Source organism: Homalodisca vitripennis, chromosome 1, assembly GCF_021130785.1.
Source record: "Homalodisca vitripennis isolate AUS2020 chromosome 1, UT_GWSS_2.1, whole genome shotgun sequence".
In the NCBI taxonomy this organism is placed as follows: domain Eukaryota; kingdom Metazoa; phylum Arthropoda; class Insecta; order Hemiptera; family Cicadellidae; genus Homalodisca; species Homalodisca vitripennis.
In genome coordinates, this window is record NC_060207.1 from 74,404,898 (window position 1) to 74,428,378 (window position 23,481).

The 23,481-nt window shown below is 31.1% G+C and overlaps 1 protein-coding gene across 6 annotated transcripts in view; it reads left to right on the top strand.

The window, feature by feature from the left end:
* LOC124364748 (protein PRY1-like) overlaps positions 1–21,907 on the top strand; it is a 189,820-nt gene extending 167,913 nt beyond the window's left edge. For all 6 annotated transcript variants that reach the window (XM_046820462.1, XM_046820470.1, XM_046820495.1 and 3 more), the window contains exons 9-11: positions 4,832–4,982; positions 10,033–10,225; positions 17,732–21,907. In XM_046820462.1, coding sequence (XP_046676418.1) covers positions 4,832–4,982; positions 10,033–10,225; positions 17,732–17,907 — 520 coding nt within the window. In that variant the 3' untranslated portion in view covers positions 17,908–21,907. The remainder of the gene's footprint in view (positions 1–4,831; positions 4,983–10,032; positions 10,226–17,731) is intronic.
* Positions 21,908–23,481: the final 1,574 nt, after the last annotated feature.

Consider the following 23,481-nt stretch of genomic DNA (forward strand, 5'->3'; position numbering starts at 1 on the left):
GAGTAAATATAAAATATTAGTATATGTACTACTACCTCATCATATTTAAGTTGTACTCAATTTAAAGACAATTGAAAAATTGTTTGCATTGTACTTCTGAGCAGTGGTGACTCTTCAGTGGTCACTCTATGTTTGTTGTGAATCAAGAGTGTTTCTAAACAGTGATGGTTATCATTTTTGCTTTCAAAGTCTCCTAAGCAGTAGACCCATATGTTATTACAATAAATACAACATAATGTTCATGTTCTTGAGAAATATAAGAGTTCAAAGAATTAAAGCAGTAACAGCATTCATCTCCAAATATTTTAAAGGATCTATAATTTACAAAATTTAACAGTGATACTCTGGAATGCAGATGTGTTTATACTTTGCAAACATGTTCTTTTCTAACTTATTCTAGCTCCCTGCATCTTGTGGATTGATGTTTTATGATAAACTAGCACATACCTGCGGCTTCGCCCACAATTTCTACGCAACATTCCATGTATTTATTTGTAACACTTGTATTTGTTTTCAGTAATACTTGAACTATTTTAGATCAATCTAGAGGAATTCCAAAGTTGAAGTTTATAGCTTTCTTAGGGAAAGCACTTGTGATGTAATATGGTAGGATCCTATATTTTTTTAACGGAATTAGTCACACATCATGCATCAGGTACCCATTTTTCTGTGTTAATGATTAAGAGGACCAGAGGTTAAGAAAAAGAAAAATTACAAGTAATTCTTATTTCAGGTTATGCACTTCTAACGCAAAATGTCCAACACAAAATTGGAGTTTGATATTTTGCCCCGGAAACAATATAAATTGACCTCCTCGTATATAATTTTGTAATGAGGTAAAATTTTAAACTGTACAGTTTTCTAAATTTTATGGATATAGATGTTATTAAAATTCAAAACAAATCAACATCAACAATACTGACACATTTCAATACTTTACATTATGACAGTTGTCATCCATATGTACAGATGATACAGTAAAATACATATTCATGATTCCCAATCCATGTTTGCAATATCATAATATTTCTTCAGTCCAGTGTAGGTATTATATCAGTATTATATACCCAATCAGTATCATATACCACACCTGTGAGAAATAGATGCGATGTCCCCTCGACGATTTTCTGTGAAAAAAGTTGCATTTGGAGTTCCATGTATTGCTTTGTGATTCTTTCTTCAGCTACTGTAAATATGCCATTCCACAATGCTTAAGGAAACCAAATTCAATACCTTACATGTACATATTTCCAATTAAGTTCATAAAGTAAACTTCACAATAAATTAATAGGTTTGCTTTGTTACCACGGTGTTGAAATAAGAAGTGTTGTTACTTTTGTTATAATTTCATTATATAAATGTAAACAAATTTAAAATATTGGTTAAATTAGTCAAACATATACAGTAGTCTTGTTGTCATAATACAATGTTTACAGAGAACAGTTTATTAAATTTAACGAGTTCTTTTATTTCCTATTACTCAGAGGCCAAGATAGGATTTTTTACTGTTTTAGAGACCAGTGGGGCGTAGCCCAGAGGGATTTTTGAAATAAGAATAGGCCTACATTCATGCCAGGGACCCTAAGAATGTCTATATAAAATTTCAGTACAATCGGTTGAGTAGTTTATGCATGAAAGCAAAACAAACAAACAAAGGCACTTTCGCATTTATAATATTATTAGGATTAGGGTTATTAAGAATTAATAATTACAATTACACCTTCCACAAAAATGGATTATCTGATCACAGTGATTGAAATAGAGATTTTTTGTAAGTGCTTTATTTTCCTCCAGTTCTTCCGTACTACTTGTTCCTTACTAAATTGTTCATCATAATTCAATTAAATCAGGTAATAATTCAATCATAATTCAAGTTAAATGCTACTCAGCTATCTGTTAGATAAAATATCTACTCACAGCTATAAATTATAAGAAATTATACTATAGCAGTGGGAGACTAAAATAGGAAAAGGTAACCATAACTAAAATAATCATACACTTTATCTAGAAATAACCACATACCTTATCTACTAAAAAACCACAACCTTTATCTACAGCAAACCACAACTTCCATTTAATTTCAGAATTTGTATGGTATGTAAAAAACAAAATCCAAATCACAATCAATGCATGATAGCGCTGCAAGTAATAGAATGGAACATGAAAAAACAAATTATAATCTCATAGATATTACAGTTTGGCCAAACAAATTTCATAAATGTAACTATTAAATAGTTAAATATAAAGTAAATTTTATATTTACCACAATTTCATTAGCACGAGCATGGATTGATGCTGCTACTACAAGGTAGATATAATTTGTTAATCATTTAATTTTATTCATTCCATGTTATATTTTTACAAATGGTAACTGTGGTACAGTAACACCTTGTTATTATATTCACTAAGTTAGGTTAGTAGTCCATCCTCTAGAGTGCATTAGAGTAGTCCTAGAGTCACTTAGCCTTGTTTTTGGATCCATTCAAAATGGCACATGTGGACTGAAATCATCTATAAGTCAGCACCTGATTGTCATCAGATCAACCATTGTATTAGCCACTGCCAGACTAAGAAGGTTTTACAACATTATATTTCTTGTCAACATTATACTAATATTAATTTCCCATCAAACCAAGTGTCCAGTCATGTTTTAAAACGTGATCATCCAATAAAAATATTAGTAAAGTGGCTGTGAATGGTAAATACGTTTGTAAAAAAAAATCTTAATTTCATCTGACATTTAAATAGTGGTTTATTAATATTAAATATCCCAAATACCTTTTCTATTGACTAGTTTAGTGAATCAAACTGTTTGTTGTTATAAATAAATACACAAATATATCATTCACATGTTTTAATCTAATTTTTCAAAACTTTTTATCAGATCATGCTATCTGTTTTATTTCAAGATAATTACAATATTGTATGGGTGATATCTGTTATCAGTACTTTGATAAGAAGTACTCAGATATCTCAAGAAGTTACAGGAACTCTTATTAAGTACTCATATATCTGAAGAAGCTACAGGAAATTTTATGAAGTACTCAGATATCTCAAGAAGTTACAGGAATTGTTATCTGCCTTGTGTTTGCAGTTTTCTTTATGATTAATTACGTTAATGATTTAAATTATAGCTTTATTCTTTCAATATCAAATATCCCTCAGTATATTTTAGCATTAGATTAACACTTTCACTGCCGCTTTATACTGAGTGAGACAAAATAGTATGAATCTGATTCTACGCTGTAATACATCTGCTACAGTCAGAGTGTTAATTCCAAATGAAATACTCTACTTTTCTAATAATAAAATGAAAATTTAAAGATTTCTTGGGTTATACAGGGTGTTTTAGACCACCCTACTCCAATATCATGTGGTTGAACCGTTTGACACAGAGCGATGTAATAAACTGTAACCCTAATAAATCTTATATGGCGAACATTGCAAATTTCTTTGTCACATTTAAAATGCAGCATGTGCCCAATAATGAGGGCCACATGTTCAAATCTAGAAAATTTCAATTGGCAAAATAATTCATGTTGCACATCATTTTAAAGATATTTGAACACTGAACAATAAGGTACAAACATTTTGAAAATATCTCAAGCATTGTCCAAATGGTAGAGATTTTTTTGGACTTTTTTTGTAATTTTTCTTTGTTACTATGGTACTTTGTATTTAAATTTTCAACTGTAAATTTCTATGTTGGAAAAGCACAAGAGAAGCTTTGAATGGTGTGTTGTATGCTCCTTTTTGCAAGTTTTTCTTACAGCATAAAAATCTTTAAACCTGAAAAACTTTGTTTAATGGGAGCATATGTCATAAAATTATAGGTTATTAAAAAAAAATAATTATTTAAAAAAAGATTTATTTCTTTGTTGATAATCCGATGATTCTTTGTCGATTTTAACAGTAGAAACAGCAGAGGGTTGCTCCAACTTATCATGTTATTTCTGGTCTCTGTGCTACCTGTGTGACTGGAAGAACAGTCTATCTAAAGCGAGTGTACCTAGTGCAAGATTTTTATTTGCTGTGAACATTCATTTGTGTGCTGCATTAGCTAATGAAAGACACCAGCATTGGTTACCTATAAGGCATTTTGGTTTAAATAAAGCACATCATTAATACATGCATTCTCATTATAAAAACCAAGAAAGAATAATTATTTATAATGTCTATAAATATAGTTAAATATTCTGTATTTTTTTAAAATTATACATTTTAAGTTTTTTCAAAACATTTTATGAGTTACCAATGTTATTTTGCTAGTACAGTAATTATTTAAATTTTTAAATTTATTTAATTATTTAAATAATAAATATTATTTAAAAAAATATTTTATTATATTTTGTGTAGGATTGCAGTTGAAACCAAGAGAACATGTCGAGGATTTCCAGAAATTTGTTCTGTAATGTGCTATTTTTTGAGTGATGTAACAATGTGAGTGTTACAACATTCACAGGCTGTTCAGTAAGAATTTATTTAGCATTCAGACCTTTTGTTCTTAAAATCTGACAATTGAGTGCAGTGAAATTACTGATGTAACCTTCTTCTCGGTTTGAGGAGCACACTAGTTTTCTGGATACAGGGCAGCATTTTTTTCTCCTACCACCAATACAGTGGTTTATATAATATATCAGGCAAAAAGAAATCCTGTGTATTCAAATTTCTCAGAGGGACAATATATATATATATATATATATATATATATATATATATATATATATATATATATATATATATAGGACCAAAATTGGTCACTTGTACTTCCATCATGTATTCCCAAACAGTTAAATATTTTAGTTGATATTGTGCTATTCCTGTGTTCTAGTGGGTGGAAGGACAAACCCACACCTTCCAAGAGGCCGGGAGGTTTTTCTTCTTCCAATGAGACATCGGAGACTTTCACCAAGGAGACATTGAGGATACATAATGAGTATCGAGCCAAGCACGGAGTACCTGCTCTTTCAATTGACCCGGAGGTGAGGATCTGATTTTAGGGTTCCATTTATATAGGTATATACAGGGTGATTCAAAACTAAACGGCAATCTCTCGAGAGCTTATTCTATAGCTAAAAAACAAGTAAAAAAGTTCATATAACCATATGCCCGGAAACGCTTCGTTAGCGAGTTACGCCTAGCGAAAGATTTTCGCCCGGATTTCAGAACCCTTGGTGAAGTCAGGCCGTATAAAAATGGTAAAGGTAGTTACAAAGATACAAATACGATTGTTTTTTATGTTTTTAATATCTGACAAATTTATTAAAATTCGTCCCAGAGCTGTAAATGCAATACTTTCAGAGATATCTTACGTAAAACACAAGAATTGGTGCAAAGAAATAACACATTTTTTGTGTTTAACGTAAGATTACTTCCATAAATGTTAAATAAAGGTCATTTTTTCTTAAACAGATTTGTAGAACATTTAATTCTGAAAAGATTCATGTGAATTACTTAGGAAAAAAATTAATAATAGGTATTGAAATTTAGCTTTATTTAAAAATAAAACAGACGCACAAAAATGCATATTCTTATCTGCATAAAATATTAACTAATGTTTAGGTTGTGAGTAACAGCTGATCATTTATTCAACACACTTTTTATCGTCATATTTTCTTTGCAAAGGTTGGCAATATCAGCTGATCAACAATTTAAGTTCATGAAGTAATATTTGAATAACCTTTATGGAGGTTTTTGTATTGTGGCGTGTGAAGATTGTATTTTGTGAGATCCTGTGATTATTTGGAAATATTTTATACAAGTGTATAAAATATTTTATTAAATATTTATTTTTAAAATATTTTATTAAATATTTGTATAAAAGTGTATGTAATTATCTTAGTAAATAATGGCAGATAATGTAAATGGTATGTATTCGTTTGAAGAGTATACGGACATGATACTGATTTACGGCAAAGTTAACAAGAATGGTTTAGCTGCAGTTCAGGAATATCGTGATACTTTTCCACATTCGAAGAACACCTGATCGCAAAACATTTGAAGCTGTGGAGAGACGACTTAGAGAAACTGGTAGCTTTAAACCGAAGCGAATAGATACTGGTCGTCCAACATAGCGCAAGGAACTATAATAATGAACAAGCAATAATAAATGCTGTAGAATTATCACCAACCACAAGCACCAGACGATTATCACGTCAGTTAAATATTTGCCAGTCAAGCGTATGGCGGACACTTCATGAAGCACAGTTGTACCCATTCCATATAACACGTGTTCAAGACTTATTACCGCAAGATCTTAATAAACGGAAGATGTTCTGCCGCTGGTTAAGAAGAAATTGTTTACGACATCAGTATTTTCTTCGGCGTATTCTCGTTACTGATGAATCCTGTTTTACTAGAAATGGAATTGTAAATTTTCGTAATACCCATACTTGGGCGTACGACAACCCACATGAAACTGCGACGAGGCATTTTCAACATACATTTTCAGTCAATGTGTGGCTTGGTGTTCTGGGTGATAATTTGATTGGTCCATTTTTCCTCCCTAATCGACTTAATGGAGTAGCGTACTTAAATTTTTTAAGAACAAACCTGCCTACCCTCTTGGAAGATATTCCTGTTCAAAACAGAATAAATGCATGGTTTATGCACGACGGAGCACCTCCACATTTTTCTAATGATGAGAAAAGCCTATTTAAAATGATACATACGGTAGACAATGGATTGGTCGAAATGGACCAGTAAAATGGCCACCACGTTCTCCTGACCTCAACGCCAGCAGACTTTTTTCTTATGGGGGTTGGATGAAGTCAAATTGTTTTATTCAAAACGGATTAAACACCATAGAGGAGTTACGTAATCGCATTACAGAGGCGGCAGAAACTATCAAGAATGCTCCAAACGTTATGAAACGCGCTAGAAAAGAGTGGATTCGTCGTGCGAAAACGTGCATTGCTAACAACGAGGACACTTTGAGCAACTATTATAGGTGATTATTACAGTTTTTAATAAAGGTAAATACATTTTATGTTAATGTTCAGTCTAGAATAAATGATCAGCTGTTACTCACAACCTAAACATTAGTTTAATATTTTATGCAGATAAGAATATGCATTTTTGTGCGTCTGTTTTATTTTTAAATAAAGCTAAATTTCAATACCTATTATTAATTTTTTTCCTAAGTAATTCACATGAATCTTTTCAGAATTAAATGTTCTACAAATCTGTTTAAGAAAAAAATGACCTTTATTTAACATTTAATGGAAGTAATCTTACGTTAAACACAAAAATGTGTTATTTCTTTGCACCAATTCTTGTGTTTTTACGTAAGATATCTCTGAAAGTATTGCATTTACAGCTCTGGGACGAATTTTAATAAATTTGTCAGATATAAAAACATAAAAAAAACAATCGTATTTGTATCTTTGTAACTACCTTTACCAATTTTATACGGCCTGACTTCACCAAGGGTTCTGAAATCCGGGCGAAATCTTTCGCTAGGCGTAAGTCGCTAACGAAGCGTTTCCGGGCATATGGTTATATGAACTTTTTTTACTTGTTTTTTTTTAGCTATAGAATAAGCTCCCGAGAGATTGCCGTTTAGTTTTGAATCACCCTGTATATAAAAGGTTATTTATTTCATGTTGTTTAAATTGGTTGTAGATTTCAATATCACAAATATTAGAAATTTTTTAATTCCCATCATTGGGTTATATATTACAGGAATATTTCTACACTCTACAATTTTTGTTGAAATTTGCAAATCAAAGATTTCTGCTAAAAAAAAACTTTAAAAACTCTATGATATTTATTTATTTTAGGAAGACATGAATTTGTGATTTATAAAATCAAATAAAGCCATAAAGGACTCTCTTTTTATTTATGTATTTATTTGATATTTTTTTCTCAAACGACTACAGATTTCCATTTTACTTATAAGTTTTTTCAAAGTTTATAGCATAATTAAATCTTGAGATATCACCGTGAGTTATATGTTCTGCAAATGCTTAATTGAATCCCATTGAAGTACTTTCACCATCATCGAACCTGTATCTTGTCTATATACAAATAAACTGATAGAACGGAATATTGATGGACCTGATAGAATGTAAGTATACGAGTAGACTTACCAACCAATCAATCAAATGTCACATGTTAAAGAGTGATATGTTTGAGCTCAGTATGTTTACAAATCTGTTTATTTTATTATTTTCTTGTAGCAATCTTGGTTACACATAAGAGAAATGTAAAAATATTCACTAACCCTCAGACGAATTCTATGGAGCGACATGCACTATCATCAAACTCAGTGTTTCTTGTATACAAATGAAGCTTTTCACAAAGTTCAAGTCTAGTGTGAGTTTGTTCTTGAAATATTGTGTGGAATGACAGACAGAAATGACATTTTTGGATCCCCATGAGTGATAAGCTTTGCTAATGCTCAGCCAAAAATGCACATACTTGTAGGTACTGGTTAATTGATTTAAATAAAGAACATAAAACACAAACATATATTTATTAAATTGATTTGTGTATTTAAAACTCGTAACTAATTATCAACATAATTCTGTCAAAAGATAATTTTATGAAGCATTAGTTTTGATATATTATTCATGCAAAAATTTGGACATGCTTTTGTGAACACACTGGTAATGAATGACTGATGTATAAAACAAAACTTTAAATTATGGCGTAATATACTAAAATGCAGTACATAAATCCAAGCTTATATAGGGATTATTTAACCAATGACCAAGGAAACTACTTGTAATGAATTACAAAAATAATTTAATCTTTCTTTTTTGTTTCATTATTGTTTACCATTGGTTATAATAGCAGCTTATGGTATAATACCTGATATTAGATATTAATCTGATCAATGTTTTCAATTGAAAAATCAAAGACTGGCAAGCCCTGTATTCTTTTAAATAATTTGTAATAGATTACATAGTATTTTAAAATCAGGAGAAGTATACTGATAATGCATTCGAGGAGGTCCTCACAAATGAAATAATTTCTCAGTCATAGAATACAAAAATTCAAAATTTCAAACCAATTATTAGATTCAATCAATGTCAGCTACAGAGTCCCTCAGGGATCCAACCTTTTTTTGACTTATGTAAATGACTTAGGAACATCACTACAACAGTATTGGTGCAATATGCTGATGACACAACTCTTTGTTTGAGCTAAAATACTAAGCCAAATTTGGAACTTAAACCTCTACTTATCTCAACAATATTGTGTAAAAAAATCTACGATATCAATCACACAACAAATTATAAAAATCAATTGTGAATTTTTCGTCTTGTCCCATGTGTTAACATAGGATGATCACATTGATTCTGTCTATGCCAAATTATCCTCAGACATCTATGTTTTGAGGTCTTTAGCAAAATACTGTCCAACTCAGGTGCTGATGATGGCATATTTTAGCTTAATTTACCCACACCCCACCTAGAGAATAGTGCTTTGGGGAGCATGCGCAAACACAGACTTCATGAGACCTTTCACTCTCCAGAAAAATGCTGTTAGAATCATAGCAAAATTGAAACCCAAAGAGTTGTGTAAAGAGGCTTTCAAAACATCACAAGTTTTGACACAGCCTAATTGATATATTTGGGAAAAAATCAATATTCTGTATGGCCAAATGTGCCTTAACGAAAGACCAAGACATACACAGATATGAGACTAAGGGCAGCGTAAACTACTGAACTGGGAGACAGACTGGTGGATCTTATTCTCAAAGGCGCGTGTTCACTTTATCAACAGATTGCAAGGGTCAGTCAAGAATGCCCCAACGCTCAAGATGGTAAGAACTCGACTGAAACGCTGTTTAGCATTATATGCATTTTATAATGTTGGTGAGTTGTGGACAATTGACTAAGAGACTCCCCATTTGGCTGCCTGATATCGAGGCTGGGTCTGAGGGTGAATGAACATTTTTGTATGTTTGTATAGAGAAAACTGTGGTGATGATGTCAAATTACTTGTATCTGTGACTTTTGCAATGTAATACATATTATTGCAAGGAAGATAATTGTATATAAACTGAATCTGCATCTTTTACAGATCAGCAAGTTCGCACAAGCGTGGGCTGACCATCTGGCAGAGAAGAACCAGTTCGCTCACCGAACCAACAGTCCATATGGAGAGAACATCTTCTGGAGCTCTGCCAGCGCCAGTGCCAAGGTTATGTGTGACAGCTGGTATGGAGAGGAGGCTGGTTACAACTATGACGTTGACCCTTTCAAAAGTGGTGGAGGTAAGAGTTTAGTAGAATAAAATAATTGTGGTTACCCCTGAATCACGACAATGAGTAATCTGAATTAGAACGTATTAGTGGATGCTTTTAATTTATTAAACAATACTTTGTAACAATGTCTCTTGATTGGCACAAATTTCCAAATATATATCCAACACTGGGAATCTAGGTGTTTTTGGTCTGTGCAACAGAGCTGTTTAAAATCTAAAGCAATAATTTCTTTCCCTCCTCAACAACTGTTTTTTGTAGTTAAGAGGCTGCAAGTTTTATAGCATAGAGTCCAAAATATTCAAAATATTGTTGACTAAAGAATACAAATCTAGACATCTCACTAATGATTAGTGAGGACTAGTTAACAGAATTTGCTAGTATTGTGCTGAGTCCCGTCAATGATAGTACTTTAGATAAACCGCTCGCAAAGAAACCTGCGCAGAAGCAAATATTTGAGCAGCACCACACAGGAGGGGCCCCCCTCCGGTGGGGGGTTGTGGCGAGCAGTGGTGGGGAGTGGGACCACATCTTCTTGTCTCCGTTTATCAGCTGTGTGGATCATGTCTCGCTTGCACAGTTTTGTTTACACTGTAGCTACTTACCTGTTCTATAACTAAATTTTATTATTGTGTGTAGGCCAATACAACTGTCGCAGTCTAAGCATAAAATAATTATTAAACACATTCATGTAGCCATAGATGTATAAAGGGAGCTTGAATTTTATTGTGAGGTTAGCCGCGTAGTGGCAGTGGCCAGTAGAGATATGTCGTTCGGTCTCGACCCGTTCAATTCAAACGGTTCAGTCACTCTATACTGAACGAGTGATCCGGATCAGAGTGTTTCAAAGACCCGTTCACCTCAAATGTTTTATTCACTTTTTCCTGCATACCGAATATTTTATATTTTTTCCAAATTTTGTAAAGAATTGTTAAAACTTACAATATTAGAATATTAGAATTAAGTTCATTTAAAAACCCTTATCCATAAAAAAATAGCTTAACATCATATGGAACTAACTAAAACTATATATTCTATGCGTTAGGTTACACTAGGTCCCCAAAATTGTTTAGTTGTTTGTTTTGTTTACTGCTAACTGATTAAGAATACAACCGTTGTATAATTTTTATTTGTAGTCTCAGAAACGAGTGGTTAAGAATAGTGTTACCTGCAGATCCAGCTGAAGAAATCATCATTGTACAGACAAGAAAAATATGTTATATTTACCCCTTAAAAAAAAGAAGAATGACGTAATATGTGTGTTATACGAGTGGCATATTTTTCAACCTCCGATCTTATCACATGACAACCAGACAAGTGGTAAGTCAGCAGTGAGCGCAGTAGTGGATCGAGTATTTTCCCCGCTACAACATATGCCAGTGCTAAGTTTATGCAGTCAGTTTACGCTGAGCTGCAATAGCTGCAATTCTCCCACCAATCGTAAATTGAAAAAGCGTTATTTGTTTCCTGGAAGCGGAAGGGAATAGAGCAGCAGAGATCCATTGAAGAATTTGCCGTCTTTACGGAGACATATGGCAGGACAATCAATAGAAGCGGTCATGTATAAGTGAATGCTGCTCAGCTCAAACTAGCTATTTGAACTCGACAGTGACATGCACGATCGGCTACTGCCCATACTGTGGACCTGCCACATAACCAGCTGTCATGGTGTGAAATCGGAGTTTGAAAAAAGAAATGGCTTTCATAACTGACAGTGCCATATGTGCCTTGAGTACCAGGTGAGAATTTGTATAAACTGTGCGGTCGACTCATAATAATAATTAAACGCATCTAAACTACTTTATGTTACTTACATTGATTTATTACTTATTTTACTTTTAATTTTTATTACTTATTGCTAGTTATTTACTTCTTACTTATTTACATTTATGTTTATAAACTCAATATGGATTTTGTCTTTTACTGTATGCTCAAAACACCACACATTTAGTACATGTAATAAAGCAAATAAGATAGGTAAATATAAGTAACCCCTATAATTTATTAACTAGACATTAAGTTTATAAAATTATTACAGTATTTTTAGTTTTTTAAGTAATTTTTACTTTATAAAAGAAACTCATAAATATTAGATAAACAAGACATATATTTCAAATTGGTAATTGAAAGAAACTACTATTTAGTAAAAGTTTATTTTATGTTCTAAGAGACATTTAAGAGAAACATTACTAAGAAACATTACTAAACATGACCGTAGCAATATCTTTTAAAAGTTAAAAAACTATTTATTCTACAATAACAACCAAATTGTAATATGCGAAGTTCATACTCACAGAGGGAAAAAATGCATAGAAAAAAAGATTTTGAAGAAAAATAGAACATATTATTTACCATTGAGTAAACAACCCAGTTGATTCATTCCATATTTCAACTGAGTCAGAAGGTAGAGATTCAACTTTACACTAATCTCCAAATTTTGTTCCCTCAAGTCTAAATTTATTGTCCTCCAATAATGAAAATGTTCTAACACATTTTTTTCAATATGTTATTGTATATAATATTATTAAATCAAATGTATTTGTAAAGACAAGTATTGCATTATTTTCATAATTTACCAGTTCGTTTGCTAGTAGTAAAAAAATAAAAATCAATCAAATCGTAAGTGGTATAAACTGCAAAACTAAAAGTGTGATTTGTTAATAAACATTTAACAGTTGCTAATGTACTATTGTATGTATTGAGTATCAAATTGAATTAGCATCATTGTTCTTCTAAAATGTTTACAAGTTCTTATATGTCTGTGTATTTATATTTATATCATTTTGTTTATTAATTATTTAATTTTCTGTTTGCTCTTTATGTTTTTGTTTGAATCCTTTTTGTTCGCACAAAATGGTAAAATATTAAAGTATTATATGAAAAAAGAGAACACACACATATTTATATGAATGTGATTTACTCTTTAAATCAATGTCTAGTATTTATCTGTAAAAAGTATCTGTGATATTCATGATAACATGTTTATAATAAGTATCAATCTTCCCAGGTCTCATCAGCTGAAAGTAGGCAAGACACGATAATTTGGGGACAATGAAAACTATAGACAAAGTAAACAATTACTTCACTTTGTAACTTTAAATGTTACTAGGTCAAATCCATCCAGTACAGTACAACAGGTGAAATCTATTTGTACACATGCATTTGGCCATGAAACCATCTATTGTGATATTCATACTATTCAAAATGTACACTATCAGAATACACCGGCTTATTTGCATTTGTGTTGGGCCAAATTAGTAAAACACAAATAGAGTGTTTAAATAGACAAAACTACAACTCGTTAAACATTCCCTTGGCGTTATTGTGAATGTTTAATTCTGTCCACAAAATACTCATCGAGTTGTGATGACTGCATTACATATTGTTCACAAAGAACACAGTATGATAAGCAGTTCGGTTAAACTGCACATCATCCGGCAGTGGTGTATCTATGATTTGAGTTTGGAGGAACCGATCCAGAATCTTTATTTAATTTAAAGTTATGTAGTTTTATTTACTGAACCATTAATTAAATATGGTATCTGTAATTGGTTGGGAGGATGAAGAGTTTTTTAATGATCAGTTACTAGAAAACCTGCAGGCAATCGAATTGGAGGAGTGTAAAATGTAGAGAAAGAATAACCAGATATGCTTTATTTTAGAAACGAGTTAAAGGAAAAAATATAATAAATAATATATAATAAATAAATATATATATAAGAGAATGGAAAAAACCTATTGAAAAAACAAACAGGTCTGAAAAAGACCAGCCATTTAAATTAAATTTAGCCTACACTAACAAACTATCATAATCATACAAATATCATACAAAATAAAGGACTTAGATGAGGTGCAGATCCGGGTATAACCCACCATACCTTCTTATCAGTAATTTTTTATAAAAATGATGGGCATTCATCAATACAAGTGATGGTTTCCTAACAGTAAACATAAAACAGTCACCTAGGTCAAGAAAATAAAACAAATAATAATTTATGAAGGACATAAGCTTTCTTTGAGTGAGATGAACAACAATTTTTAAGGAAAAGGAAGGCAAAGAATCCTTGTTAAATTTATATTAATTATACCATCTAAAATTATGTGTTAAATGTTTGTATCATTATTATAATTATAAATCGATACATACTATTATTATAGTAATAAACTAATACTTTTTGTCAGAGTATTTACTTGACAAAACATAATGAAACAGTTATCACACCCTTTTATATCCTGAATTTCCTGCACAAAACGTAGCTATAATTGGAAGAGTTGATTCAATATGAATTTTGAGTATAATTGCAGTTCAGCTTCCTCATAGTCCAGCATCTGGAACATTATGTATATTGGATTGTTTTTGTCATGAATATGTTACAGAACTAACAAAAGAAACTCTTTTTGTCTCCTCCTTGTAATTAACAGGAAATTTCCCTTCTATTCTCTAAGTTGCAGTAGTGGTATCGCACTGTTCACACTGAGGGTGAATCAGCAGCTGAGTTGAATCGGGGCGAATGATGCAAAGGCACTGATATACTTCCCCTACACTTTACCTCCTTACCACGCATGCTGGCAGTCCCACAAATACATCAACATAACATATTACTTTCTTGATAAGTGTACTTTTCCATCAAGTTACACTTTTTACCTTTTTAATAATCGATTTCATTCAATGTGGAAACATTTTCTAACTTAATCAAATGTAGTTATTCTAATGTGATTGTTCTTAATTATGTCTCCTCCAAATCATATTTTGCTTGTGGTCAGTTTAAGTTTTCATATTAAATAAAAAATAATTGTAAGTTATTTTCAGTATTGTAGTTTAAAGACATAATGTATTTTAAACTAATGTTTTGATTCCAATATAGTTAATGTTAATGTTGTGTGAGAAATTAAAATGAACTGAAATTCTGAAAGACTTTAGCAGTCAACTATAACTTTGAAAATACCTGTCAATTTGTAAATGTTGGTGCTCTCGTTGTAGAGAATGTGGAGAGCCTTCCTCTTCACATGTCATTCCTGCAGAGTTCTGACGTGTTGCAGTCAAGTGAGATATACTGATCGGAGATGAACGTGCTGCCATTGTAAAATTGATTTTTTATTGGTAAATGAATTGAAATAATGAAAGTTGGCTGGAACACACAAGACTTGACCCAGAGACCGTGATAATTACTAAAATTCCTCCAAAGGCTACCCCCAATAGCTATACCTTAATTATTGTTGCAAGACTAATACGTCAGACTGTAACCTCACAACTACACAAAAATCTGAATTTAAATTATCAGTAATATGATATTCAAATTTATGAGTTTTATCATAGCGCTATCCTTTTCCCCAGTATTGAAACATTTGCATTTAATGGGTATTAACACTTGCTGTTTCTTGACATCCACCAGATTGTACACCTGTCAGTGACTAAATCAGTTTTTCCGTACACAGTTTATATTCTACTGGACAGTACATAATTTACATTCTATTGGACAGGCGTAAACTAGCCAGAAACAAACCCTCCTGGGTGAAAAAAATACTAGTGCACACAGTGAAGTGATTTACATAAAACCCGTTGTTTAATTACAGTCCCTTTGGCCAGCTCTTTATTCAGTGTAGTTAGTATTACTGACAAAACTATTAAACAGCTCTTTGTGCAATTGCCCGGATGTGAAAATATCTAGTTTTACATGGGAGCACAATGTTTGGACAAGATTTTTAATCAGTAACCACAAACACCCCACAACACTTTGCATGTGTGAACAAATATCAACACCGGAATAATAACCGAGCTCAACTCTATTGCTCGTATGATTTCAGTGAACAAATATTCTGAATTAAGTGTGTTGTGTTTACAAATAACATGTTGTTTATGAACATATAGCTATTAACCGGCAGAAGTGTTTGTGCATGCGTCATTTTGTTTTCCATCTAAATGGTTTTGTTTTGTTTAATGCGTATGTATATACTTCTACCATACGACACTATCTGAGTAAAAAAATTTATTCGCATGTTGTAAGAAAAGTCCATTGAATAATTTAACTTCAGTTAAATGTACATTTATCAGTCAGTAAATAAATAAAAGTTCGCCTTTTATTTAATGAATTTCAGTTATATTATCTTATTTTATGACCAATTAATATTTCAATTCTAAGAAAATCTTGTTGTTCTAGACATTATAAATTAGTGTAAGCATGCTGCAAGCACTGAGCAGAAATTATCAAATTATTTTACTTATTTAGTATTTATTTTGTAACATTTTGTTGGTCAAAAGCTGGAACTAACAGTGTGCTGCCAGTGAAATAAACAATTCCTCCTGTATAAACTAGAATGATGTTATGTTTTATTGTCTTGGTTCATTCAATGGTAGAGTAATATGCTAATAACCACAATACAATAAAATATATTAAAATATATTAATAAAATACAATTATATATAATAAAATATACAATAAAAATATGTCCAATTTAATTTTAATGGACATGCATCTTTGTAACCTGACAATAATAAAGCAGTTAATAATTTGGATGTACTACAGTTTGATTCAAGATAATGTTTAATATAAATTCAATTTAACTAGCTTTTGTTTACATTTTGGGAAATATCTATCGAATTTATATAATTTACATTCAATTTGAAATATTTTTGGAGTACCAGATCATTTTATATTGTTTAAATTGTATATCAAGATGCTTGAACATTACAGAACAATATTTCAAACTGTTTCCAATGCTAACAATTCACTATAAGTTTGCTAGAGTTTCTACACAACATATGATAGTTGGTAGGGTTATATTTTTATTTATATAGTTTGTTCAAATAATATTTGGTTGTTGTTAATGTATTTAAAATTGTCAAAGTTTAAACTATAAGCAGTGCATGAGGCAAAACATGAAGAGGTTTCGAATTCTCCATGATTTTAATAGGAGTTTTCATTGTTAAGCAGTGCAAAACCTTAAAACCAAAAATTAGACCTCATACATCATGTAATTAAACAATGGTTTCTGATATTTTTCTCTATTTGTAATTAGTTATTCTATACTGACCTATAGAAATCCGGAGTAGGCCTATATCATTTTCCAGTATTTTACATAATTTTCCTTTTATTGTGTATTTATATTAAATTTTTAAACCTCAAAGTATAGTAGCCAAGTAAAATGAAGCTTTTTTGAGTATTTTGAGAGAGAATGGTTTAATATTAGGAGAATAAAAACAAAATGCACAAAATTTTGTAGCCATTTTGTTCTTTAAAAAAAATAGTATACTACACAAATTAATTACATTGGAGAATGGTTAGCTTAATGACCTTCTAGTCTTTCTCTAGGATCACGATAAGGATTCAAGAAAAGGCTAAAATAAGGATAAGGATTTAATAATGTTATCACTGTACTATAAAACCATGAAGGCACTTTCCCAGTACATTCATATTTGCAAATATTGTCACCTCTACACTCATGCTGATACCGGAGTCACAACATGAGAACCATAGCTCCCAGTTGTTGTTCAATGTTACCTAGGGTGCTATGTTGCAGGTGGGCTGAGGAGTGGTCACTTCACGCAGATGGTGTGGAAGCAGTCCAAGACTCTCGGGATAGGGCGAGCCTTTACCAAGTCTGGAGCGATGATTGCCGTCGCCAACTACTCTCCACGGGGCAACATCATCGGCCAGTTCACAGTTAACGTCCTGCCTCCAGGCAAAAGGCGTTGATCCATTCCAAGGTGTCAAACCAAATACAACGTATTACCAAAGAAAGAAACTTTCCATTGCTACTTCTATTAGTGCTAGTTTTTATTTTACTAGTTTTAGCTGCTGTACAGCTGTATCTTCCAGTATTATAATTTATATTGTTTGTTGTTTGTATAAAACATAATGTTTTGAAAAGGTTATACACTGTTAGAACTGCACTTTTTCTTAAGCACTTTTATCTACAGTTTTTTCATTCATTAGGTATCAAATGGAGAGTTTAAAAATACTTCCAGTACCTAACTTTTATATTGCTGTTGTGTGTGTATTGTTAATGATGGATACGTGCTAGGATATGAGTGTTTTTACTGATAATGATGAATTTGATACAAATCACAACATTCTGTGGTTTGTAAAATGCTTTATACTATATAGTATAGGATTTACACTACATCCAGATAAAAGTGGACACTGTTGGTAAGAAGTCTTCTTTGTCTGCACATGCACTCACTTTGCCACCAGCGTCAACTTCTATCTGGAAACCTATAAATCACATAAAATTGGAATGAAACCATATTTTTGTTATTTTTCTACATTATTTTGGCATGGTTGTCTTATTAACGCGTTAGCTACTGTATATAAGTATTGTTACAAATAGCCTATGAATCTATTTCATATGTAAGTGAATACACTTTTGTAGATCAGTATGGCTTTTAGAACCAGTTAAAGAAACTAGGGTAGTCTTTTTTTGTAACCTAATAGAAAAACAAATTATGCACATTAGAATTATAAAATTTAAAATTATTTCCCAACTGTAGTCTTTTTTATTATTTTGAGTTAATTTTCATACTGAGTATTGATTATTATTGAGTATTAAGGCTCATATTTACAATTTTCCAGAATGTAATACAGTATTTTGTTACACTGTAAGTTTGTTTTAAGAATTTCCCTAACCCAATTATAAACAGCATTAACATAAGTGATAAATGATAACTTTGAAAACTTGTTACCTGTTACTTTCTGTGACTACTGTTATAACACCTTAGGGTGTCTGCAAGATATTGCAAGTGACCCTAAGAAAGAAAAGCTTGTAATGAATTAAATGAATAGTTAAATAAAAGGTGCTTCGGTCCTAGTATTCTGTTTATGGTGAATTTCCTGTATGAAATAGATAGACAATCTAAATAAATGTACAGGTGACCTTTAATATAGTTTTAAACTTTTGAACCTTAAAAATAGTTTAATTTAAATTAGTGGCCAATTTATTTTTGTATAAACCTTTGATTACAAATTCAAATTATGACAATAGTCATTGTGTCTTTTTGAACACCAAAAAGTTAATTTTGCTGTATAGTAAATACAAAAAATTGTCATTAGAAAGAATATAATTGACCATCTAAAACACTTTTTAATTTCTTCTACTGTCTTTGTACTGGACTTAGTTGGAAACAATTTATTAAAAACATTCCAGTTTAATTTAAATCTTTATTTTATTGTGCTTGGACTATTAAATCACCACAAGAGATTCTCCTTTTCTCTCAACATTGATTACCTCTAATTTGTTAAGAAGTTGTTAAGTTTGTGATTTAAATATGTCAAAGGGTATTTGGTGAAAAGTACATATCATATAAAAATTCAAAGCAATTTACCCAATGCTTTGGCTGTTGATGTGTGTTACACTTCAATAAGACTAGTACCTTCCATTGTACCTTTGATGTACTATACTATGCTCAATTAATTTATCTGTTGTTTATTTTTCATCATTTGTGATTCCATTATAGCAATTAAAGTACCTTTGTCCATTCAGGTTATTGTTGGCGATGTTAAACTAAGTAAGTTTGTGTGTTATACAATAATTTAAGATTTGTTATCAATTTAATCTTTAAACAGGAGAGAATAATTGTGTATGTTTTGTGATTTTATACATTTTTTACCCATCCAAAATACATTTTTTGTAATATTTTTTTTAACTTGTGTAATATTTGTATTTTTACTGCAATATTACAACTTGAGACATAAACTTGATTTATACAATAGAGACCTGGAAGCCTAGAGTTAATGATTTTCTTCATTAATTGCATTTTTATAATAATCTATTCTTAAACGTACAAAATCTACTGTTACCTTCTAGAAGCTACTTTTATTAATGATACCATTTTATTGAATTTGATAACAACCTTTAAAAGTTGGTTGAACCCCTTTTTTTCAATCATATTTTTGTTTATATTAAAGTAATGCAATAACAATCTTTATAAACAACTCCGCATTTCTCAAAGTAGACCATATAATAATAACTAACTTTTGGCAAAATTGAAATTTATGTATACGTTAATGTTTACTGGCAAAGTTTCTTTGAAAATAATTGAAGTTAGTTCATAGTGTAATGTATTAGAACCACATTGAATACTGATTTTTTTTCAGTTCCACACATTACACTGTTAAGTAAATTTAACAAGAAGAAAATTGGTGAGTGAGTGGTTGATGGTGTCAAATAGTCACTTTACATTACATTTAATTAAAAATGTGGTGCTTGCAAATTACAATAAAAATGAACTATGATATGTAGAGATTTGTTAGGTGGTTCTATATAAAATCAAGGAAGACATTTTTAACTTTAAACAGGTTTCTGTACAACTTTACTATTACTAATAAAGACCAAAGGTGCTACTCGTATTTATGATTGTATTTAATTCTAAATATTTCATTAATATTTTAAAAATTACCTTGTTTTTTCTTATACTTATGATTAGTTTGTCGAGATAAATATCTGAATGCCGTGATAAACTGGCTAATATTACGCATGTGTTGTTATATTATGTATAAAAACTATCTGTGACACAGAACCGTGTTTCTCTAACTACTTCTGTTGTTCTTGCTAACCCTCCCATAGACAAACTATCAGTTAACATTTTTCAGTTAATACCACATCCTAGTCACGATATTTGCACATGCAGAGTATTTGATAACATTAACATTACTGTCAATCTGTTTACAATTTCACTGAACAAGTCTTTACGTTTTGTTGTTGTTTTATATTATTTATTTTCTCACATTTTTGTGTATATAAATCATAGTTAAAGCTTCCACTACAGCTTGTCATGTATTAAAAAAAAAAACACCCTCTCTCCGTACAGAGGTTTGGTAATACGATCTTTTGTACAATTGATTATTCGCCGAAAGTTGAGTAAGGAGGAAAATGCCGTTCTGTTAATTGCCCTTTATACATTAATAGTTTTTTACAGCAACTTCATAGTTTGAGTTGCAGTCTTGTATTCTATTTGTGCCAATTTGTTACACTTTTTTAAACATTTAAATTTGTTGGAGGATGTTTTGTCTGAGCTATTTTTGTAACAGTTTTTAATGTAAAATATACTTTAACAAATCTGTTTTACTGTATAATCTTTACCTAGCCAAGCCGTTATTGTGAACACCAATGGTTTATATATATATTGCAAAAGAATATTCTAAGATACCAAAGCAAAGCAGTTCCGATAAAACTTGCTATTTCAAGATCTCATTCCAGGGTTGCCACAAGACTAAAAGTTTAGAAAATGTTTGTACAATTTTATAATTTTTATATTGTTTTGTTACAGCTTTGAAAATTTGTAGTTGAAACTGAAGAAGTTACTCAGAATATTGACGATATTGTATATATCTGAAAATTTAAACTCACTAACAATACTTGTAGCAGCCCTGTTGCTCCTTATTTTACTGCTACATTCCCACAGGTACCCATAAGGTGAGGTTAGTAGCTGTGAGATTAGTAGCTGTGAGACAAAGCACAAAGGCCTAGACTAAGGCTTCCATTGTTTGTTAATGGAATGTGAGACATTATTTTTGTAGTTTTGTACTTTGCTCCCGTCCGAGCCCCAAGTGCTTGTACTTGTACTGTATTGGTACTGTATACGATGATGTGCTAGCAATAATAGTTGACTTCCTAGAGCCACTTCAGTTACTACTATAGACTACAACCTTAGCACTTAATCTCTTGTTGTAATAAATAAACAATTTCTACTGTTCAAAAGATGTTTTATTTATACCCATTGTTATTAATGACCAGCAAAGACACGACAATTTTTAAATTCCTCTATATATTTTTTTATGTTTGGCAGTATTTCCATGTGACATACTAAGAATTTTCCGAATGTTCTTTAAGGAAAGTGGAAGGTTCCTGCAAATATTTTTAAGTACAGATGGTTTGCAATGGCCTTGTAACAAACAGGCCTTAAAACTGAGTATTTTGTAGTATCTTTGATTATGAGATTCTATAAGAAGACGTGTTATCCAGCGCTAAAGTCTGTTACCAATCTGAGATGTTCTATCTACTTGCTGTCTAGCAACAAACAACAAAAACTATAATTTAAATATAACCTGGAATAATAGTATACATTTTTGTTGTGAGTAAACCTCAACAATAATACAAAAACATGAAATGTATTTAAATTCAAAATGATTTAGAAATTATTTAAATTATCACATAATAATCTATGATATATAAGATGTAGCACAGCAGTGCTATTTAGATTACCACACTCTTGCTGATACATAATCTTCAATGAGTGCAAGACGTGCTCTTGTGTTTTAACAAATGGACTCAATTTAACCTTTATGACCTTCACCGTAATAAAGGGATAAGGTTGACCATCTAACTGTAAAATTAACTGCCTAGAAGGTCAATAAACATATTTTATAAATGGGTTTTGGACTCTTAGAACCGTTTTATGTAAAAACACCTTTTTTACTGTTATTAACCATCAATAGTATCATCTGTTAAGTTCTTGAAAGTATTTATCATTAGTTTTTATAAACACGTTTTTAAACATCCTGTATATAAAGATTGTTAAAATAATGAACACACATACTTTTACTTTACATATCATATCAAGTTTACAGCACTTACAGAGCTTTATGCTGTAATTATGGCTTTAATGTGACATCCGTAAACTACTATTACATAATTTATACAATTTAATAGATATCACATACGGTTTCCAGATAGGGTGCATACAAAGTTTTAAGTGGTATACAATATCGTGGGAATAATTGTGAACAAAATAATTACCATTGTTCTTAGTAGATTCAGACCAAACTTAGTACAAAGGGTATTTGCACATAACTTGGATAAGTTTCAAGTCACTCTTGAGCAAAAGTTTCAAGATGGGGGTCATTCACAGTCAAGAAAAATGTTTTAATTCCTAACATAGACCCAAACTGATACATTTTTTACATGTATTACATAATTATAAACAAAATTTTGTTTTTTAACTTTGTTGATATCTTTTAAGATTTTAAGAAAGCAGCCATTCAAAATTTGGAAAAGGAATTGTTATATACCAGTTATTACGCATTATAGCACAAAACAAAAAAGTGTTTTGAAATTCTCAGGTTATTCAAAGCAATGTATGTTCTAGCTTGATTTTTTATATAACTTATGGTTTCCAGATAGTGGGTGTACAAAGTTTTGAATAGTATAAAAAATTACGGGAATAACTGTGAAGACGATAACTACCGTAGTTGGAATAGATACAGACTAAACTTTGTGCAGAAGTAGTATTAGTATATAGTTTGGATGAGTTTGTTAGCCAGTCTTAATGAATA